Source organism: Ambystoma mexicanum, chromosome 3p (assembly GCF_040938575.1).
Source record: "Ambystoma mexicanum isolate Mex_15411 chromosome 3p, UKY_AmexF1_1, whole genome shotgun sequence".
NCBI lineage: Eukaryota > Metazoa > Chordata > Amphibia > Caudata > Ambystomatidae > Ambystoma > Ambystoma mexicanum.
In genome coordinates this window covers 1,085,185,918-1,085,205,964 of record NC_090925.1, presented here as the reverse complement: position 1 = coordinate 1,085,205,964, position 20,047 = coordinate 1,085,185,918, and the positions used below count along the sequence as shown (strand labels likewise).

The 20,047-nt window shown below is 47.7% G+C and overlaps 1 protein-coding gene across 1 annotated transcript in view; it reads right to left on the bottom strand.

The window, feature by feature from the left end:
- The window catches only part of LARS1 (leucyl-tRNA synthetase 1), an 860,995-nt gene that overhangs the window by 409,098 nt on the left and 431,850 nt on the right, over nucleotides 1–20,047 (bottom strand). The window contains exons 19-20 of the mRNA XM_069652446.1: nucleotides 2,921–3,059; nucleotides 1,252–1,464 (exon numbers count right to left, since the gene is read on the bottom strand). Coding sequence (XP_069508547.1) covers nucleotides 1,252–1,464; nucleotides 2,921–3,059 — 352 coding nt within the window. The remainder of the gene's footprint in view (nucleotides 1–1,251; nucleotides 1,465–2,920; nucleotides 3,060–20,047) is intronic.

Genomic DNA, 20,047 nt, shown 5'->3' with positions numbered 1-20,047 from the left:
TCTTCACCCGAAGCGGAAGCAAGGGTTGCAACGCATCAGCGTTACGGACGGGCGTGTACTTGTACGTGTCACAATCTCTGGAGGCATGGTGAGCGTGTCGAGAACTAGACCGCTGCAGGCTGATAACATTCTAACCCTTCTTCCATTGCGTCCACATTCTCCATGGTGCGCGCGCCATGACACCAACATAAACCAACAGGGACCCACAAATATTTACTAGGTACATCCTCCCATGGCAATTGCATGGCCACGTTACAATCATATGATATGTTTTGCCATGATACGTTAATATACAACCTACAGTTTCAATTTAAATCAACATTTTGGGAAAACTAGTTTGCAAAGCAGCAATAGACGCTTTTGTGGCAGCATCATCTAGAGTGCCCTTTATTTAGACAATGATTATTAACAAGGGTTAATGAAAATGAATTCCTGTTTTTAATATTGTTGTATACGTTGTCCACTTATTATTTTTAAGCCCAAGTCAAGAAAGGCAAATTTAAATGATGTAATAATTTTGGAGATGGAGTGCAGTGTGGGGTAGAATTAGAGGAGCAAAGTGTGGGGGGGAGCGTATTATGTTGTTTCGCCTGGGTGCAATACTATCTAGTAACTACCCTGATTCCGTGGCCCCCCCTCTGACCCCTCCCAACCCCTCCCCCACAAACTCATCCCCTTCCCTCCCAGCTTCCAGGCAAACTTTCAATTGACAGGAATAAAGGACTCCTAAATTCCCTGATAAGGTAAATGTAAATGAAACAACTGCATATGTTGTAACATTTTGAGGTATTCGCACGGACAGCTCACTTTGCTACCAGTCCCAAGAAAACAAAGCAAAGAAGGAGCCCACATAATGAGGCAAAGCCCCTGTGCATTCTGTACATTATGTGAGAGCTCATTAAAATCAGTCACATGAGGTTACAAAGCATACAAAGTGCTGTCAGAATCATGAAACGTATCATAGCAGTATGCCCTCTTAGGTTTAGGGGAAAGAAAACGTAGGGTTTGAGAGCACAGCAGTCCCATCTCTCTGAAAAACTGCTTCCAGGTGTGTAGGCAGTTTGGTGCAGTGACACAACTACTGCTTGTTCCTTGAACTACAGGTTTCAGCAGGAGTTCAAGTCAAAGATGTGCGCACAACCTCGTCTCCACATTCTCCCAGAAACCATCCTGTAGGAGTTACCCCAAAACGAATACTACAAGGCCTACTCTTGGGAGGCAAGAAACAAAGCAATGCATAAAGTGGCTTACCTATCTCCAGGCCACATGGCGACATGGTTATAAAGATAATAGGACAGGTGGTTTGGGACGAGATCCTTCCCTGACACACGAAGGTCCACTGGGTACCAGAAGTTAAACTCCTCCTTCAGTTTATCCAGTTTCTCTCTGGAGATGCGGGTCTTGGGAAAGGGAGCATCCTTGAGGAAAACATAGTCCCAAACTTCTTTTGTCATTTGATCGGGCCTGTGTGGAGAGATAACCACAGTGAGCGATTAGGACAGAGGCACCCCAGTACAAAACACCAGACAAGGAACAAAAACAGGTATGACAGCTGACGATGATCTATTCAACATGCAAGTAACTACTGAAGTAACTACTGAAAATCAGGCAAAGCAACACTACCTACAACGATAAACATGACGCTTTTCAATTAAGGTCCCATACGTGCAGCATTTTAGTTGCATTTACTTTCTATTGCTTTAAACGTAGTAGTTCACATTTAAAATGTAGTATTTGTATTAACAAATCGAATCCTAAAAGACAATGGGCCTCATTACAAATCGCCCAGTATGGAAACAACGGTGGCGGTAAACTTTACCGCCACTGTTGTTTCCATGCCGGGCGATCACAACTCCTGCAGGTGGGAGGTGATGTTCCCGCCAGGTCTGACCTGGCGGGTTTAACACCGCCCGCCTGCAGGCAGACAAGGAAACACCGGCAGCATTACGAGATGCTGCCGGTGTTTCCATGATCCCCATTCCCATTGAGTCCAATAGGACTCAATGGGAATGGGGATTAACACCATTCCGCCTCCGTGATTCCCGGAAAACCGGGGATGTAATGCCCCGGTAATTCCGGGAATCACCGAAGCGGAATGGTAATACGAGTCCGGAGGTAACAGGCAGTTTTACCGCCGCGGTTACCGCCAGACTCGTAATGAGGCCCAATGTTTTAGTCCGTGCTTTTATGCCGTCTCCCGTCTCAACTTTCAGAGCAGAGATTGGCTAATTCCAGTTTTGAATCTATGATCTCCCTGTAGTGTTTAACTAGTTACTCATTCTGACCCATGGAGCGGGAAAGAGCATGCACAACACATGGCACTACTTAGCTGAACAAGACAGAATGCGTTTTAAAATTATAGGCTGTTACAAATGATACATGTAATGTATCAACATTAAATACCATTATAGGATTAATACACTTAAAAAAAAAAAGAACATAGATGTATGCCATGAATTAGTACTTGGCTTCTATTCTTTTATGGTGGGTAGCAGCTAATACTAAGTTTTGATTAAAGGGGGGCATTATTGGAGAGGGGGGGATTAGAGGGGGAAGGGGGAGTGCTGTTGGTTAAGTTTTGACAATTTGTGGGAGGGACTGGTTTTTGAGGTTGGGGAGGGTGGAGGGAGAGTTGAGGAATTGTTATATTAAAATGCCAATAAAGAGTGTTTAAAAAAAAGGGGGGGCATTGATTGTACGGAGCAATCGGAAAAGACGTTGCATTTTAATGAGATCACCATATCAATATGAATCGAAGCAAGACAACATGTTGACAACCGTCAGGTGCCTTTCCAATGTCGGCCTCTAGAAGTCAGTCTTGCAAGAGTGTAGTGCATCTACCTTTAGGTTTTCCACAAAAGTCTTAACTACGTTAAAACAAGGACCTGGAAAGAATGGTTTGGAGTAAAATAACCCTCACCAAATCCCAATTGGCGACGGCGCCTGTCCGCTCACATCGGTACCCTGCAGCAGGTGGGCCACTGTGTAGTATGCCATGTAGATGGTAGAGTCGGAGAGTGACTCAATCAGCCAATACTCATCCCAAGGCAGACGGGTACCTGCGAGAAAACAAGCAACACAAATTAAGAGGATGCCGGAAGCTGTGCTCGTATAGAATCCTGTAGAGGGGGCAGATGGGGTGTCAGACGCAGGGGTGCAGAGTTCAAGAACCCGCCCCATGCACATACGACTTGGTCACCATCCTTGTCAACATACCTGAAAATCTGTTTGGACTAAAGAAGAACAAGTTACCTACCAACTGGTAACGTTATTTCGACTGGATGTTCCTCCAACGTATTCCACATCTTTGACATGTAATGTCCACAGCTGTTTGTTTGTTTATTGATTTTGTATGGGGCACCAAACCCAAGGGTAACTGGGCGCAACAGATAGCAGAAAAACATGAATACTTAAAAGCCTAGTTACAGAGTAAGGTAAAATACAAATATTAACATGACAATTCGACAAAACAGTTAAGGAATATACATATATACAATCAGATTAGGTAGGATCTGTGGGTATGAGTAGAGTCAAGGTTGGTCTTAGGGGTCAATAGAGCATAGCCATGTGAGAATATTCCATCTAAAGCTATAGTAGGATTGGTCTGTTCTAATGTTAAGTGGGAGAGCATTCCAGTATTGGGCTGCCTTAACTGGGAAGCTGCTGCCACCTGTTTTTTTTAGTTTAAATTGAGGTATCTGTAGGCAATGGGAGTTGACGGTTCTGGTAGGGCGGATCGATGTTTTTCTCACTATTCTTGTTACTAGGTGGGGGGGCAGCGTTGTTGAGACATTTGAAGGTGAGTGATGCAGTTTTAAGTGAGATTCTGTTGCAAATTTTGAGCCATTTAGGCTCTCTTCTTTTATTGGAAATGTGTTCTTTGGAGAGTAGGTTGAGGGCTGTTGTGAGGGCATTGTTTTGCAATGTTTGAAGTTTGTCAATGAAGTATTTGTTAGCTTCCAAATACAAGGCATTGCAATAGTCCAGTTTGGATAGTATTAGGGCGTTGGCGATGATAATGCAGCTGGCTTATGTGAGGAAAGCTCTACTTGCCCCAATGAGCTTGCACATGTAGGCTGTAGAGGATGCTAGGGAGTTCACTTGCTTCTTTAATGTCAAGGATGAGTCGGGGTGAAAGCCTAGAGTTTTCACTGTTTTGGCAACTGTAATTATATTACCATCAATATTAAATGCCGAGTAGTTGGGGCTGAGTTTTTTTAGGTTGGTATCTGATCCGAGGAGCAGGATTTCAGTTTTATCATCATTCAGGCATAGGCCATGCGTGGCCATCCATGCCTGAATGATGATGTATAGTTTGTTTACCAAGGCCGTATCAAAGTCAAAATTGCCCAAAAGGGGAATAAGGATCTGGGTGTCATCAGCGTAATTAGTGTATGTGACACCCAGTCTATCCAATTTGTCAAATAGGGGCTTGGTAAAGATATTGTACAGGGTTGGCGATATGCAAGAGCCTTGGGGTACACCACAGGTTATTTTAATGGGGTCTGCTGATGCCGATGTGGAGAAGACGCTCATTGTGCGGTTGTTCAAGAATGATTGGATCCAGGCTATGGCCTCATTTGAAAAGTGGGCAGCCGAGGCCAAGTGTTCGCACAGGACTGTGTGATTCATTAGGTCGAAGGCCGCCGACAGATCAAGGAGGAGTAGCATAGCGGTGTTTCCCTTGTCATTGAGCTTGTTGATCTGTACCTTGAGATCAATTAAGGCTGTCTCTGTGCCATGCTGTGGTCTGAATCCTGATTGGCGGGTACCTAGGAGTTGGTTAGTCTCAAGACAGTGCTGGATTTGTAGTTATGCTACTCGGTCTATTATTTTGAGAAGGAACGATAGTGATGGGCCTGTAGTTGGTGAGAATTGCGGGGTCTAGGGTTTGGTTCTTAAGGAGAGGCAGAACCCAAAACTCTTAAGTTGCTAGGGATGGTATTGGAGGAGAAGGATGCGTTAATCAATTTGGTTACGAATGGTGCTAAGTCCCTTGCAGCATCCTTAATTAGCTGGGCTGGGCAGCTGTCACCCTTGCAATTATATGGTTTGAGGGATGCAATAATCTTTTCAGTTTCTCGAGTGGAGCTTTTGGCAAATGTGAATGGGTTTGGACCTTGTGGTTTTGTTGTCATGGGGGTGGGGGGGTGATGGGAGGTGTCTCGTTGGGAATTAGGGAATCTTTTTTTAAGGAGAGTTTGGTTTGGAGTGTTAGAATTCTATTTGTTAAAGCATCTTGGATGCTAGTGCACCATTGTTTATCTTTAGCTATATTGTCAGTTGGGGGTATTGGGGATTCCAGGTCCCTTAGGATGGCATTGCAGATTCTTTTGTTGAAGAGATTTTTTTTTGTGAGTAGGATTTCTTTTTTGTAATTATTAGCAAAGAGTTTAGGTTTAAGTTTATTTTCTTCAGATGGGATGTGCCGCCATTTGGATTCTAGTTTCCTTTTTTGCATTCTTAAGTCTTTTAAGTGGGGGGTGAAGCAGGCGTTTAGGTGTGCTAGTTGTTTGCTTTTTTGCAGTTTTAGAGGGGCAATGGTATCTAGTGCTTTCTTCATAGAATTATTGTAACTTTCTACCAGGCTCTGAGGATGCAGGTTACCAGGAAGGGCATTGATAGTAGGTAACAGTAGTGGCAAGAGATTGTAGTTATATATTTTTTTGCTCTAGTGGGTAGGGGGTGGTGCCATGATTTTGTCTTTGGTAATTTGTTTATTCAGAGCGAATGTAAACTTTATAAGGTGGTGGTCTGTCCAATGTTGAGGGGTGGTTTTGGTGATGGTGGTATCACAGTTTAGGGTAGCGACCCAGTCCAGAGTCCTTCCTTTGTTGTGGGTGGGGGTAAGAACTTATTGGGTTCAGCTAGCATGGTACCTATGGATTGGGCTGGTTTGTCATCAGGGTCATTAAATCCTAGATTCAAACCGCCTAGTAGCAGAATTTGTGAGGATTCTTTGGTGTTATTAGCAAAGAGGCTGGATAGATCTTCCTCAAAGGTCCCAATGGGGCCAGGAGGCCTAAATATTAGGTAGATTGTCAAAGTATGGCTGTTAGAGATGGGCAATTTGGCTATAAGGAGTTCACATGATTTGAGGGGAAGTGGAACTAATAGTCTTAGGGCGAGGTTAGTTTTTGCTATAATGGCCAAGCCGTCGCCTCTGCTGTTGGGTCTGTCCAATCTGATTAGTTGATAGTTTTCAGCAATTGCTAGAGAACGCGCTGGACCTGCTTCTTCGCGCAGCCATGATTCAGTGACTGCTAGGAGATCAAAGTTATCAGAGGATAGGGTGTCGGCTATTTCCGTGGCATGGGTACTTCGGAAATGTTTTCGGCAGAGGCCGTCCTGCGTTGATGGCGTTGTGTCGATGTCCCTCGAAGGCCTCCGTCGAGGGCAACGTCACCGGATGTTATAAATAGGACGCACAGCGCCCGTAGCCTCAGTTTATGTTTATGTTTTTTCCTCCATAACGTGTGACATGCTCGCACACAATGCCCGCTTGACTGCACATAGCCTTGAGCGAATGTAAGCTGCAATAGCATAGGAAATTCTCCAGAGGGGCAGGCTGAGAGGGCGATGTGGAATACGTTGGAGGAACATCCAGTCAAAAGGACATTACCAGTTGGTAAGTAACTTGTTCTTCGAATGGATTGTGTACTCCTCCGTATTCCACATCTTTGACAGACTCCCAAAGCAGTACCAGAAAATGGGCGGCTTAGATGGAAGTGCCTGCAATTCACTCACTTTGCGAGCGGATGTAACCGCAACCAAGAACACCGTCCAGAAAGACAACAGTCTCAAAGGACAAGAGTGCAAAGGTTCAAATGGAGCACCCATTAGGCATTTCAAGACCAAATTCAGATCCCAAAACGGCACCTGAAACGGAGACGGCGGGAACACATTAGTGAGCCCTTTAAGAAATTGGGAAATCAAAGGAATCTTAAAATAAGAACATTCTTCAGACGAGCGTTCAAAGATAGACAGCACCGCCAGGTAACCTTTAATGGTACCGACTTGAAGGCCCCTGTGGGCCAAAGAAAGCAAAAAAGACAGAACCATGAGAATGGAACACTGAAAAGTATCGACATTGTGTCCTCTGCACCAGTCGCAAAACTTACGGCAATGGTACAGGGATTTGGTTTCCGTCCGCCTGGCCGAAAGCAACACCTCCATCACGTCATCCGCGGGGTCCCAATCCTTATATCTCAACCTTTCAGATACCAAGCGTGAAGGTTGAGAGTCTTGACCGCTGGATGGTGAACCTGACCCTCCCCGCCCCTTGTGGCGCGCGTGAGAGAAGATCCTCTCGGTAGGGAAGACGGCGTGGAGGGCAGATGGACATTTCTAGAAGGTCCGGGTACCGCGCTCTCCTGGCCCAATCCGGAGCAATGAGGATCATGTGGACTCTGAACCTCTGCAACCTCCTTAACACTTGAGGAATGACAGGGACCGGAGGAAACACGTACAGAAGTGGGAATGACCAATCCGCGACGAATGCGTCTCCTGAGGCTGCTCTCAGAGGAAATTCCCTTGAGCAGAATCTCTCGCACTTCCGGTTGGCATTGGTCACAAAGAGATCCACTTGTGGGGTTCCCCAAAGGGCGAAGATCTCCAGAAGGACTTCCTAAGCCAACTCCCACCCGTGAGAGACTGTGCTCCGCCTGCTCAGAGCGTCCGCTGCCGCATTCTCCTCTCCAGCCAGATGAACTGCCGAGAGTGATATTCCCTGCTGGATTGCCCAAAACCAGAGCTGCATCGCCTCTCTGCACAACGGGAGTGACCCTAGCCCCCCTTTTTTGTTGAGGTGATGCATGGCCACTGTGTTGTCCGTCATGATCAGGACACTCTTCCCGCGCACAGATGGCAGAAAAGCCTTCAGGGTCAGCCTGATGGCCCTCAGCTCTAACAGGTTGATGTGGAGTTTCGACTCCGACGGAGACCAACGACCGTTGGCAGTCGAACCGTCGGCATGAGCTTCCCATCCTGTGAGGGAAGCGTCTGTCACTATTGTCATAACTGGCAACGGTTGCCAAAACAGCTCCCCCTTCATCAGGTTCCCCTCGTTGGCCCACCACAGAAGATCCTGTGAGACAGAGTGGAATCTGAAAGGGATCCGACATCTTGCCTGAGAATTGTGACCACTGTATCTTGAGGACCCATTGCAGGGATCTCATCCTCAGCCTGGCCTCTGGCACCAGAAAAATGCAGAATGCCATGAGGCAGAGCAACCTTAAGAATTCGAAAGCCGGGAGACGCTGGGCATGTTGAAACTTGTCCACCATCTGCACAATATGATGAACCCTGCCCCTGGGAGGCAAGCACTTCCCCAAGGATGTATCCAACACAGCCCCGATGTACTGGGGCTGTTGGGAAGGTGTCAGTTGTGACTTCATGAAATTGAGGGAGAAGCCCAGCTTGTGGAGGGAGCGGCAGGTGAGACCAGGATGATCTGTCGCTTGATTGAGAGAACACGCCCGGATCAGCCAGTCGTCCAGGTAGGGGTAGACGTGAATCCCCCCCTCGCCTGAGATACGCTGCCACCACCACGATTAGCTTGGTGAAGAACCTTGGGGCGGAGGCCAATCCGAATGGCAGGACCCGAAACTGAAAGTGCGAGCTGCCAGCGGCATACCTCAGGAACTTTCTGTGCTTTGGATGAATCGGCACATGAAAGTTAGCATCCTGTAGGTCCAGAGACACCAACCACTCCTGAAGTCGAAGGGCCTGGAGGACATGAGAAAGAGTGACCATCTTGAACTTGTCCTTCCTGAGAAGTTTTTTCAACCAACGCAAGTCCAAGATGGGTCTCAATCCCCTGTCTTTCTTTGGAATAAAAAAATATGGGGAATATCATCCCTTGTTCCACTGCGCTACAGGCACCAGTTCTATAGCGCCTTTCTCCAGCAGGGTCAAGACTTCCTGCTTAAGGAGTGGATCTGGAAGCTTCAAAGAGAGAGTCCCCGGTGGGTTGTCGTGAGGCCGCTTTAGGAAAGGAAGGCAGTAGCCGTGGGCTATTGTATCCAGAACCCACGCACCCGAAGTAATAGCTCACCATTCTTCGAGATGCTGAGACAGTCTGTCCCCAACCCGCGAACAATGGAACATGGCCTCATGACTGTTTTGGAGCGGCTGCAGCAGTGCCTGAAGGCAAAGAGGCAGCTGCATGAGCAGCTTTGGCACCCCTATTTCCCCGACCACCACGGGTACTTTTTCGCTGGCCACTTCGACTGGCGGCTCTTCTCCTCCTACCAAAAGAGGAGTGATAACTAAAAGGAACCTCCCCTCCACTGCTGTCCCCTAGGACAAAAAGGCGGAGGTTGACGCACAGCTGCGCTCAAAGATTTAGCCACAGCTTTTGAGGTCTGCAACCTCTCAAGGCTCTCGTCAGCCTTGCTGCCAAACAAATGCGCGCCATCAAAGGGCATGTTCAAAAGACGGGCTTGCACATCCAGACCAAAACCAGACCTCCGCAACCACGCAAATCTGCGCATAACGGTGCTCGCAGCCATGGACCGGCTAACACTGTCGGCCGTGTCCTATCCCGACTGAAGGGATTCACACATGGCATCCTTGCCATCTTGCACGAGAGCAAGGAACCCCTCCCTTTCTTCCCCTTCGGGAATATGCTCAGCCGCTAGAGAAACAATTCCACAGAGTGTGTGAAAATCTTGCTAAGGCACAAGTGGAGTTGGCTGACTGCAGCGCCATACTCCCCGCAGAAAACACCTTGCGTGCCCAACCATCGAAGCGAGAAGGAGGGATGGTAGGGTACTCGACGCTTGCCTCGAGGTGGCCGTAGCCGCCTGAACCACCAAACTCTCGGCAGTGGGGTGAGATGAAAGATAGTTGGGGCCGCTACTGGAAGTGCGGTATTTTTTAGTTAACGATTTGTTAACTGCCGAAAGAGATTCCGGTGATTGCCAAGCAACAGCCACCCTTTTCTGCAATGTCAAATGAAAAGGTAACACGGGTCAGAGGATGGACCCTGATCCAAAATATCAGTTGTCATCCTGAACAAAAGCTCCCGGAGGACTAGACCAACCAAGATACTCAGTGACCCTAGCCATCAGCCTCCTGTAGGATGACTCTGCATGAGCCCCAGGATCAGGTCTGCCAAACTCCACCTCAGGGGAAGTGTCCAAGCCACTAGCATCATGAAGAGATTGACGTAACTCTTCCAACTGACTGTCCCCGGAAAAGACAGGAGCCACATCAGGCTCAACAGGGTCAAATTCCAAATCTGACCTCTCCTCATCCTCAAAGATATCATCCAGAGGGAGAAAAAATCTCCTGCCTCGGGAAAGAAGAGGGTTTGAAATCCTTAACATGCCTCACAGACTTTGAAGTAGCCTTCCTTGGAGGATCCACAGTACCAGGGACCTCCATCGGCAAATTCCGGCCAAAAGGCCCCGGGACGTTGAGGGCGCCGACGGCTTCGGCGTCGACAATGGCACCGAGGGCTGGTGTGAAGGCAAAGCTTCGACATCGTATCCGATGGACACGGCGCTGACGGAGATGACGCCGATCTCGAACCCTTACCAGACTTCTGCGGTCTTGCCGGGGATGAAGAGCGAGATCTGGAAGCACGTCGCCGGCGATCAACCGGAACCCTGGCCGAACGGAGCCTCGAAGGTTCCCGATGAGAATCGCACCGAGGACCCGAGCCCGAAGGCGCACGAGCCACGGATCAAGAGCGTTTCCTGCCGGCATCTTCCGAAGGCGCGGACGGAACTGTGCCCTGGGATTGGAAAATTGCCAGCATCTGCTTGCTGAAGGCTGCTCATTCCTCCGGAGTCGAGGACTTCGTAGGACAAGCCACTTTTCTCGCGGCGCCATCCTCCGAGGAGGACGGGGAAGGTGCTTCCGGGAATGCCGAGACGAGGAGAACGAAAGCGGGAACCACTCTGGGACCGAGATCCCCGGGACTCCTTCCGACGAGGAGAGTCACCCCTCGAATCGTGAGTGGACATCTCCTTAGCAGTTTTACAAGATTTACTGGGTTTGGAACCCCTACCTACCTGTAACTTCCTCTTATGCTCCCGCAAGGCCTTAGCAGTCAGCGACTGACATTTAGAACAGTCATCGATGTCATTACTCTCTCCTAGACACCACAAACAAATGCGATGCAGGTCCATTATCGACATCTTAGACTTGCAGTCCCGGGAAGTCTTGAAGCCAGACCACTGGGTTGGGGGGGGGGGGGGTCGAAAAATGAAAACATATTCACAAGGAATACACAAGGCGCGCCGAGTCTCTGAAGCAAACACGTTTGTGGAAAAAACTGAACTGAGGCTACGGGTGCCGTGCGTCCCATTTATAACATCCTGTGATGTCTACCTCGACGGAGGCCTTCAAGGGACAGCGACCCGACGTAGGACACCCTCTGCTGAAAAAATGTCCAAAGTACATAGCTGTGGACATTACATGTCAAAGATGTGGAATATGTTGGAGGACACAATCCATTCGAATCAGTATTACAAATTCAAACCTCAGTGGGGCTGATAAACACCTATGTGTGATTGAAATGGCACCTGATGTGTTATGCAGATGGTGTTACGTTTTTCCTCAGATTTGCAGGTGTTTTTTTGGTCAAGTGAGTTTGCCAACAAAATCAAGGTTCGTACTTTACCAGAATAGCGTGCTCTCAACTTTCAACTATGGTTTCCTGTCTTTTAGGAGGTTATGTCACTGCCGCCTCCTGTGCAGTTTCTCCCCTGCTTTCTATCTCTTTTCCCTCACTGCGTCCTCTGCATGGGCCTGAAAGGTAAGACACAGGGCAGCTCTCTACATTCCTCCTCCCTTCAGTGGTCCCTTCCCTCCCTCCCCACCTGCCCCCCTTCGGCATTTAGTCTCTGTAGCCCTTATATTGAAGTCCATGTGCCGGCAGCCCTTTTTCTGATGAATATCACTTAGGAGCCCACATGGCTACAGAGGCAGGGTGCTTCTGAAGAACATTTCAGTCCCATGGGGATCCATCGCCCTGAAAGTGTTTTGTGGCGTAGGCTGGTGGCAATTGCGATTTAAGTCTAGCTACACCAGGGTTTTAGCAATGTTTACTACTTCAGTAGAACAATGCACACATATGGTAGCCATTATGATACTCGCGTTTTATTTTATACCCTGCTGTAGGAAGCTTGTGAGATGCAGCACTGCCGTAGTCTCACAAGATCCTGCCCGGAAGCGCAAGGCGCCAGCGACACGGAGCAGACATACTCCTGGCGCTCCTCCTAACTAAGGATCTTGAGACTGCCACAAGGCCCCCAGAACAAGCCTGGGACCCCAGGGACTGCATCCTGTTCCCAAGCAGCCCATGAACACTTAATGCACCCTTTTCCAGTGATACCAGTTACTGCATGTGTTTAGTTAAATAAAGCCTGTTGCTACAAGCCAACTGTGAACCGATTATTCTATTACATATTTGGCGACGAGGACGGGATCTGACACCCGCAAATTACTATGCGAGGAGCAAAACCTCCCCCGCTGTTCGTGCAATCACTAGGTAGGTCTGCGATTCCATGGCCACAATGGGAACCCCCTGTTCACGACATACGTGGAGGCACTAGGAGGTGTGGGGTATACGGCTGCGACGCGCAGAGCAATGTTTTTGAATGTCTTGGGAGTAGAAGGACAGCGTGTCTTCTCCAGCCTTACGACCGGAAGCAGGTGCAGGTGAGAACGACAATGTGTACAAGGAGGCTGTGAGGAGAATCGTGAAGCGGATTGCAAGCAAGGAAAACACAGTTCTGCACAGAATACGATTTTATGGTCACAAATAATAAGCGTCAGACCCCGTGGACGATTATGTAACCAAGTTGCGAGAGCTAGCTGCACTATGCAAATTTGGCAATAATGCATCGCGGTAGCACCTCGTTTTCATGTGATTTGACCATGCCTGCTGTTACTCCACAAAAGCCATTGTTTTTAAGAATACTTTATCACTCTCTAACTTTTTCCTGTTTAGATTGGGATAGTGCTTCCCAGGGTGGTTCTGTTAACACATTTCTTTCTACTCACCTGGCTATTAAGATGTTGTACTACCAGCCACCTCGTAAGGACTAAGCCTTTCTGAATTAGCTAGCCGATTATTTGACTCGAAGTTTGAACACTTGCTAATCATGGGTGATTTCAACTTCCTCATCAATTGCTCAGACCATCATGGGTCGAAGAAACTGCTGAATCTGGTGGACTGTTATTAACTGCCATATTTGTTCAATTAGCCTTCCCACATCAGTGGCAAGCATCTAGACATTTTCCTAAACAGGTGATGCAAGCTGCTTTTGTATAGAATCTTTCCCATCTCATGAGTAGACCATTGCTTGATATCTTTTTATTACAATTGCTACTGCTCCATCGACCACCCGCCTTAACCATGCTTTCATTCTCCCCTGTAGCAAAAGAAAACGTCTTACTATGCAATCATCCAATCCTGTTTCTTTACCTTCTCTCAAGTTAATTCCTGTTCGGAGTATCTTAATGCTTGCTAATCTGCTTTCACTGCAGTTTGGTACCTCGCTGCCACTGCCCGCACTATGAATTTAAAGAAACAAACTTTTGCCTTGGGTCACTTCCTCCCTCAAACTTTTACAAAAAGACTATTACAAAAAAAGAAAAAACCTGCCAGGGAAGGGCTAATCCTCAATCTCTGGCCAGTTGTAAATTGGCTTTGCAACTTGCAAGCGAGACATTCTAAATTCTAAAAGGGAGTTTCTTCTAAGACAAATCAAACTGTGGAATAACAACCCAGGAATGTGTCTAAGCTTGTTGATTCCTTCCTCTGCTCAGCGTGCATGAATCCTACATTTATGCCCTCTCAAAAAGAGTCATTGGGCCGCATTATAAGTCTGCTGGTCCGGAAACAGCAGTACAGGTGAGCTTGCCGGTACCGTTGTTTCCGGACGGCAAACTACGAGTTCTGCGAGCGGCTCCGGGAACGGCACCCACGCGCAGACCTCGACAGATGCATCGGCACCATTCATGAATGGTGCCGGTGCATCCGTCCGCCTCATTGAGTCCAATGGGACTCAAATAGAAATGGGGACTAATATTTTCCGGCGCCCGGGAATGGGAAATTACCGGGTTTGCCGGGCTGTAATGCCCCGGTAATTGCCCATTCCCGGGCACCGGAAAATTCATGACTCCGGCGGCAGCCGTGCCGGTATATAGCGGCACGGCTACCGCCAGAGTCATAATGAAGCCCAATGACTAATTCTGAAAAATGCACACTTCACTCTCTACCGTCTGGGATTCGTCCACTCCACAGCACCAACTCTGCAGTGGTACTGTATGTGATGATATTCTTACTAGCGCTGATAAAAGGAATTTATCCTTCTTAATTCTAAATATCTTAACACTCCATCTAATTGGCTCTTTCTTCTCAACTTCTAGAACTCCAATACTTCTTTTGCCAAATCGGTGTATAATGTAGAGGTTTGTCAAAAAGCTGATTTGAGCCCAAAAAGACAACTGTCTAAATTTGTAAAAAGCTCATTTTGGACTGCAGCAACTCCACTTCGGTCCCGTTTGAACCAATTCACTCTGATCACCATTACCACAGACCTAATCAATTCTAAATGACATTCTGCAAACTCTCTGTTGTTCTGCATCCTGGATTACTATTTCGAACATTTGCAGCTTGTTAAAAATGTGGTAGTTCACTTTATTGTTTATCTACCCAAGTTAAAATCTGCATCCTAATCAGATTTTTCTCTGCACTGGCTCCCTGTTAGACAGATAATTATCTTTAAGATCCCTTAACTAGTTTGTAGGTTGTTTGCACGGCTTGGCAGCCAGTTATAGCCAATAAGAGCCTGCCTTATCTCCCGCAACACTCACTTGGCTCGTCTAATGCCCTCCTACTCACGGTCCATAAATCCAGAATCAAAACTTGAAGGGGCAGGTGTTTTTCCAGTTATGGCCATTCATTTATGGAACTCCCCTTCCCTAAAATACATGAGTAGTTCCTAACTAGTTGGCCTTCCAGAAAGCCCTGCAGACCCTCGTTTTTAGCTTATCCTACTATCTTCCCTCTCTCAAATACGCAGTTTGCCTTTATGCCCCACTCTCTACCTAGATACAGTTCATACTTTTGGTGTTTGTCCCTGAGCTGAGCGCAATACAAATCTATATATGGGATATATTACGCACCGTAATCTTATTTGTGATGCTTTTATCTGCTTAGATTCACATGCAATGCATAGGCCGACATCTAGTGGAAGCTGCAGAGTATAACAGTTATTTTCGAAACTCGAAAAGGAACGTCGACAGGGTACGCCAGTAATACTATCCCTAGAGTGACGTCCACTGTACCGATGGTCCTTCACACGTCGAGGTCCCTACGATTGTTTTGTTTCGGACATGAAGTATCATGAAGTGTAGCATGAATACAGGTGTATTAAAGCAGATATGTATCAGAGAAGCTCATATAAAACTTTCTACTACGATACTTCACTCTTCAGAGGTGGTGTAAGCTGATAAATTCACCAGGTGGACCTTTAGAGTTGAATACTAACCCTGAGTCTAACAAGTGGAGCATATAGTTAAGAATGTGTGATGGAGTACATACTATGGGGTTTACTTGTTTAGACTGGCACCAAATTACAAATCTTCTCCACTTGTCGAAATAACAGTGTCTGGTGTTTGGTGTACGTGCCTCTATGATGATAGCCATACACCTCTGTCGTACATTTAGATGTCCACACTATATGACCTCAGGAGCCATGCTGCCAAGTTCACTGAGTGAGGTTGAGGGTGAACTGTTATTCCCCCATGTTGGGTCAGCAGATTGGTCTGGCACAGGAGTTTAATGGGATCGCACATCGCCAGTTTGCGCAGACGTGGGTACCACGGTTGTCTTGCCCACATGGGAGCAACTAGGATGAGCGTCACCTGTTCACTGTGAATCTTGTTCACCACCCTGCTCATTAGAGGAGTTGAGAGAAAAGCGTAAGCACATTTCCCTGACCAGATCATCCATAGGGCGTTCCCTTTGGAGTCTGGTTCGGGAAACCTGGACGCAAAGTCTGGGTATTGCTCGTTTTCTCTTGTAACGAACAAGTCTAGCGTGGGGTAAGCCCACTGTGAAAAGATGTGGTCTACGATATATGAGTCTAGTTGCCACTCGTGTTCTTCTGGTAGGGGATCTCTGCTCAGAGAGTCTGCTAGAGTGTTGAGTTCCCCTGGAACATGTTGGGAAGATAAGAACATCCCCCGTTTGAGTGCCCATTTCCATACTTTCTATGCTAGCTTGGACCGATTTGGAGAATGTGTGCCCCCCTGCTTGTTGATGTAGAGCATTGCAGTAGTGCTGTCAGTTAGAATTTGTACCAACTGATGCGTCAACTGGGCTTCAAATGCTTGAAGCACTTTGAATACAGCCAGAAGTTCCAGCAGGTTGATGTGGTTCTGTGCCGTGATGAGAGTCCACAGACCATGGGCTGTGTGATGTAGGTGTTGTGCCCCCCACCCGGATAGTGATGCGTCTGTTGTAGCAATCGCTTGCACCGCCGGAACGTGGAAGAGTTTTCCCTTCCACAGATTCTCCTTTGTCCACCAGCGTAGGTTTTCTACTAGTGTTGGCGAAACGACCACTAGATCGTCCCATTGACCGCTTGCCTAAGACCATTGTTTCGCCAACCACTCCTGCATGGGGCGCATGCACAAACGTGCGTGTGGGACCAGGTAAGTGCAAGATGCCATCATGCCTAGCAAACACATTGCTTTGCGTACGCTTAACTGGTGACCAGCTTGATACTGATGTATTTGAAGTAGCATGTTTTGAACTCTTTCCCTTGATGGGAAGACTAACCCTTCTTCTAGGTTTATGACAGCTCCTAGGAACTGTTTAGTTGTGCTTGGCACAAGGGTTGATTTTTTTTCTCGTTTATTGAGAAAGCCAATTGGAAAAGAAGGTTTATGGTTCTTTGAGCGTTTTGTCTGCAAGGTTGGGGTGACTCCCTTGTAATCAGCCAGTAGTTCAGGTAGGGGTACACTGGGATTGCCTCCCTGTGGAGGTGCGCTGCTATCACTACGAGTACCTTGGTGAATACCCTTGGAGCAAACGCTATTCCGAAGAGCAGCACCTTGAATTGGTAGTGCTGGTTTGCTATCTTGAAAAGCATGAATTTTCTGTGCGCTGGGAATATTGAAATATGAAAATAGGCATCTTTCATATCCAGTGTTAACATGTAGTCTTCCTGCTTTAGCAGCGGGATTACTTCTTGTAGCGTTGTCATGTAGAATTTTTGTGGCTTTACATAAGTGTTTGCAGGGCGTAGGTCTAATACTGGGCGCATTATTAGATCTTTCTTTGGCACAAGGAAGTAAGTTGACTAAATACCCTTGTTTACCTGGTTTGCTTGGACGATTTCTATGGTATCTTTGAGTATTAGCACTGAAACTTCGTAGAGAAGGATGCGATCTTCCTTCGTGGTTGTTCTTTGTCATAGGGGAAAGTTTGAAGGTCACTGATTTAGCTCCACGCAGTAACCACCCGCTACAGTAGATAGCACTCACTTGTCTGTGGTGATTCCCTTCCATGCGTGGGGGAAGTGTGTAATACGCCCTCCTACTGGAGAGGCATGGGAGGGAACCTGAAGTGGGTGATCATTGTTTAGGAGGTGTAGCTCCACCTCTGGAAGTGGAGGACCTCCCCCGGCCACGGGATCGGCGCTGACCCCTCTGGAAATCTTGCGAGGATTGTCACTAATTGTTTCCCCAGGATGAGTCCTGACTTTGTCCATAACCTGAACCCCTTTGGGAGCTTTGACCTCGAAATCGACGAAAATTGCTTCTGCCTCTTTGGCCTGGTGGCTTATTCGTTAGCTGGCCTAGTGATTTCAGAGTATCGCACTCCTCCTTAGCAGATTTTAATGCATCCTCCACGGCCTTCCCAAACAGGACGTTGTTTTCTAACTTGTTGCCTGTGTTGCATGTTTGAAACCAGACTGACGGAGCCACGCATTGCGTTTAATGATGGTACCTACGGCAATGATCCTGCCTGCATTATCTGCGGCATCCAAGTTGTTTTTTAAGATGCAACTGGATATCACCTTGCCATCTGCTACTGCTAGGGACAGTTGCGATTTGATGGGTTCAGGAGCTGAAGCTATTCGGGTTGCCACCTCCTCCCACTTGTGGCAGTTGTAGCTTGCCAACAGCGTTGTGTTATTCGCAATCCTTGTCTGAAAGGCCTCTGAAGTGGCCACATTTCTCCCAGCCCTCTTTAGAGTAGTGGTTACCACAAGAGAATCCGGTTTTAGCTTCCCCCTGATCTAAAGTAGTTCTGAGGGTGCAGGACAGAACAGTTTTGCAATACATGGGTTGACTGCCCGCATTTGGTTCGGGGCCTCCAGAGAAGGTTGTATCCTTCTTTGGATGGACTGAAGGATTGTTATAAGTTGGGTGGCAGCTTTCCTGTCCCCCAATATATCTTCCACAAAATCCTTATCGAGCTGAGTTTCTTGGGTCTGAATATGAAAGTGCTCAGCTGCCTTCATGAACATGTAACAACATGTTCATGAAGGCAGCTGAGCACTTTCAACAGTGGTTGATTGTCCACTGGCGAATCTGCAAGTGGTGCATCTAGGTTAGCTGGAGAGGGTAAGTTGTACACATCCTCTTCCTCATCATCGTAGTATTTGTCTGCTTCCTGTATTGTATCATTGTCCTCAGTGTCTGCATTTAGATCATATAGATCAATATGGACTGGATCTTGCTTAGGTGAAATAGGAAGGGTGTCAGGACGTGGCCTCTTAGCTGGGGGCTGGGAGGATGAAGCGGCAGTAGTTAGTGGCGTGGTTTGTACATTTTGGAAAGCCTGTTTTTTTTTTCTAATACATTTTCCATCAATGTCATTTTTCCCATAACCCTATCAATGTCTTCCGAGGTCCATTGTGATGAACTTGGTATGGATACATGGTCTTGACGTGTAGTTTATCCCGGAGGCTGGCCCTTGTTCTTCAAGGCCTCTGTTAAGGTCTCCTCCCCCTGGGAAACAGAGTGTCTTTCCCTGTGAGGTGTGCTAGACTTCTCCTTGTGAGAGGGGCTCTTCCTCAATGGGCTATTCCTGAGCTTTTGGTGCCAGTTTTCGTTGTGGAGTGTAGAACTTTGGCGGTGGGGAGGACTGGACTGAAGCCGCATCATCCGACGTTCGGCAGAAAGTTTGGACACGACGCCTGTATCGTCTCTGGACTTTCAGGGCCTGTCGTGTGGAGAGCGGGACCTCAAGTGCCCAAAGGACAGGGATTCGGTGGACCCTCCCCCTTGACGCCGTGTGCGGGCGTTTAGTCGGCGTTGCCGTCAAATCTTGTCCCTTGGCCATGTGCTTAGTGCGGGGAGTAGTGTGAGTGCAACCGCCGCCGGGTGTCTTCCCAGTAACAGAGCCGCCGGCCTGCCTTAAGGGGTTGGGGGCTAGCACGTGGGAATCAGTCGGTACCCCATCGCTTTCGGTCCTTGAGCATTTTAGACTTGAAGAGCTAACAGACTCGGCAATGGCCCTCGTCGTGGTCCCGAGCTAGACAAAGATTGCACACCCAATGCTTGTCTACCCATGGGGAACTTCTTATTACAACTAGGGTAGAATTTAAATGGAGTGTTTTCCATAGTTAGAAGAAATAGCAGCCAGGCCAGAAAAGAGTGTAAAGGGGAAAATGCGGGATTGGCCACCAGGGGGCGCACGGATGACTCTAGTCTCCGTGTGAGCTCTGGTCCCATAAGTGGTCTGAGCCCCCACATATTGACTCCCCACCCGGGAAACTTCAATAGGAACGGTTGAATGAATATCCCCCCCTGGTCCCCTCACTGGGAGAAGACCCGGAGAAATATCGGAGGCAGAATCGCTTTGAAATATACTGGGAAAGTCGTGCGCTCTTGCATCAGCCGACACAACAGTAAACGGAGAAAACGAAAGCAATGTGCCTGCCGGGTATGAGGAGAAGGGCCTGACTGAAAATAGTGTACGGCGGAGAACAAGGACACGCTATCCGAAGAGGTCCTTGGTGGCGGTGCTCAGTGAGGACCAGACACCGTCCCTAGGACTTATTACCAT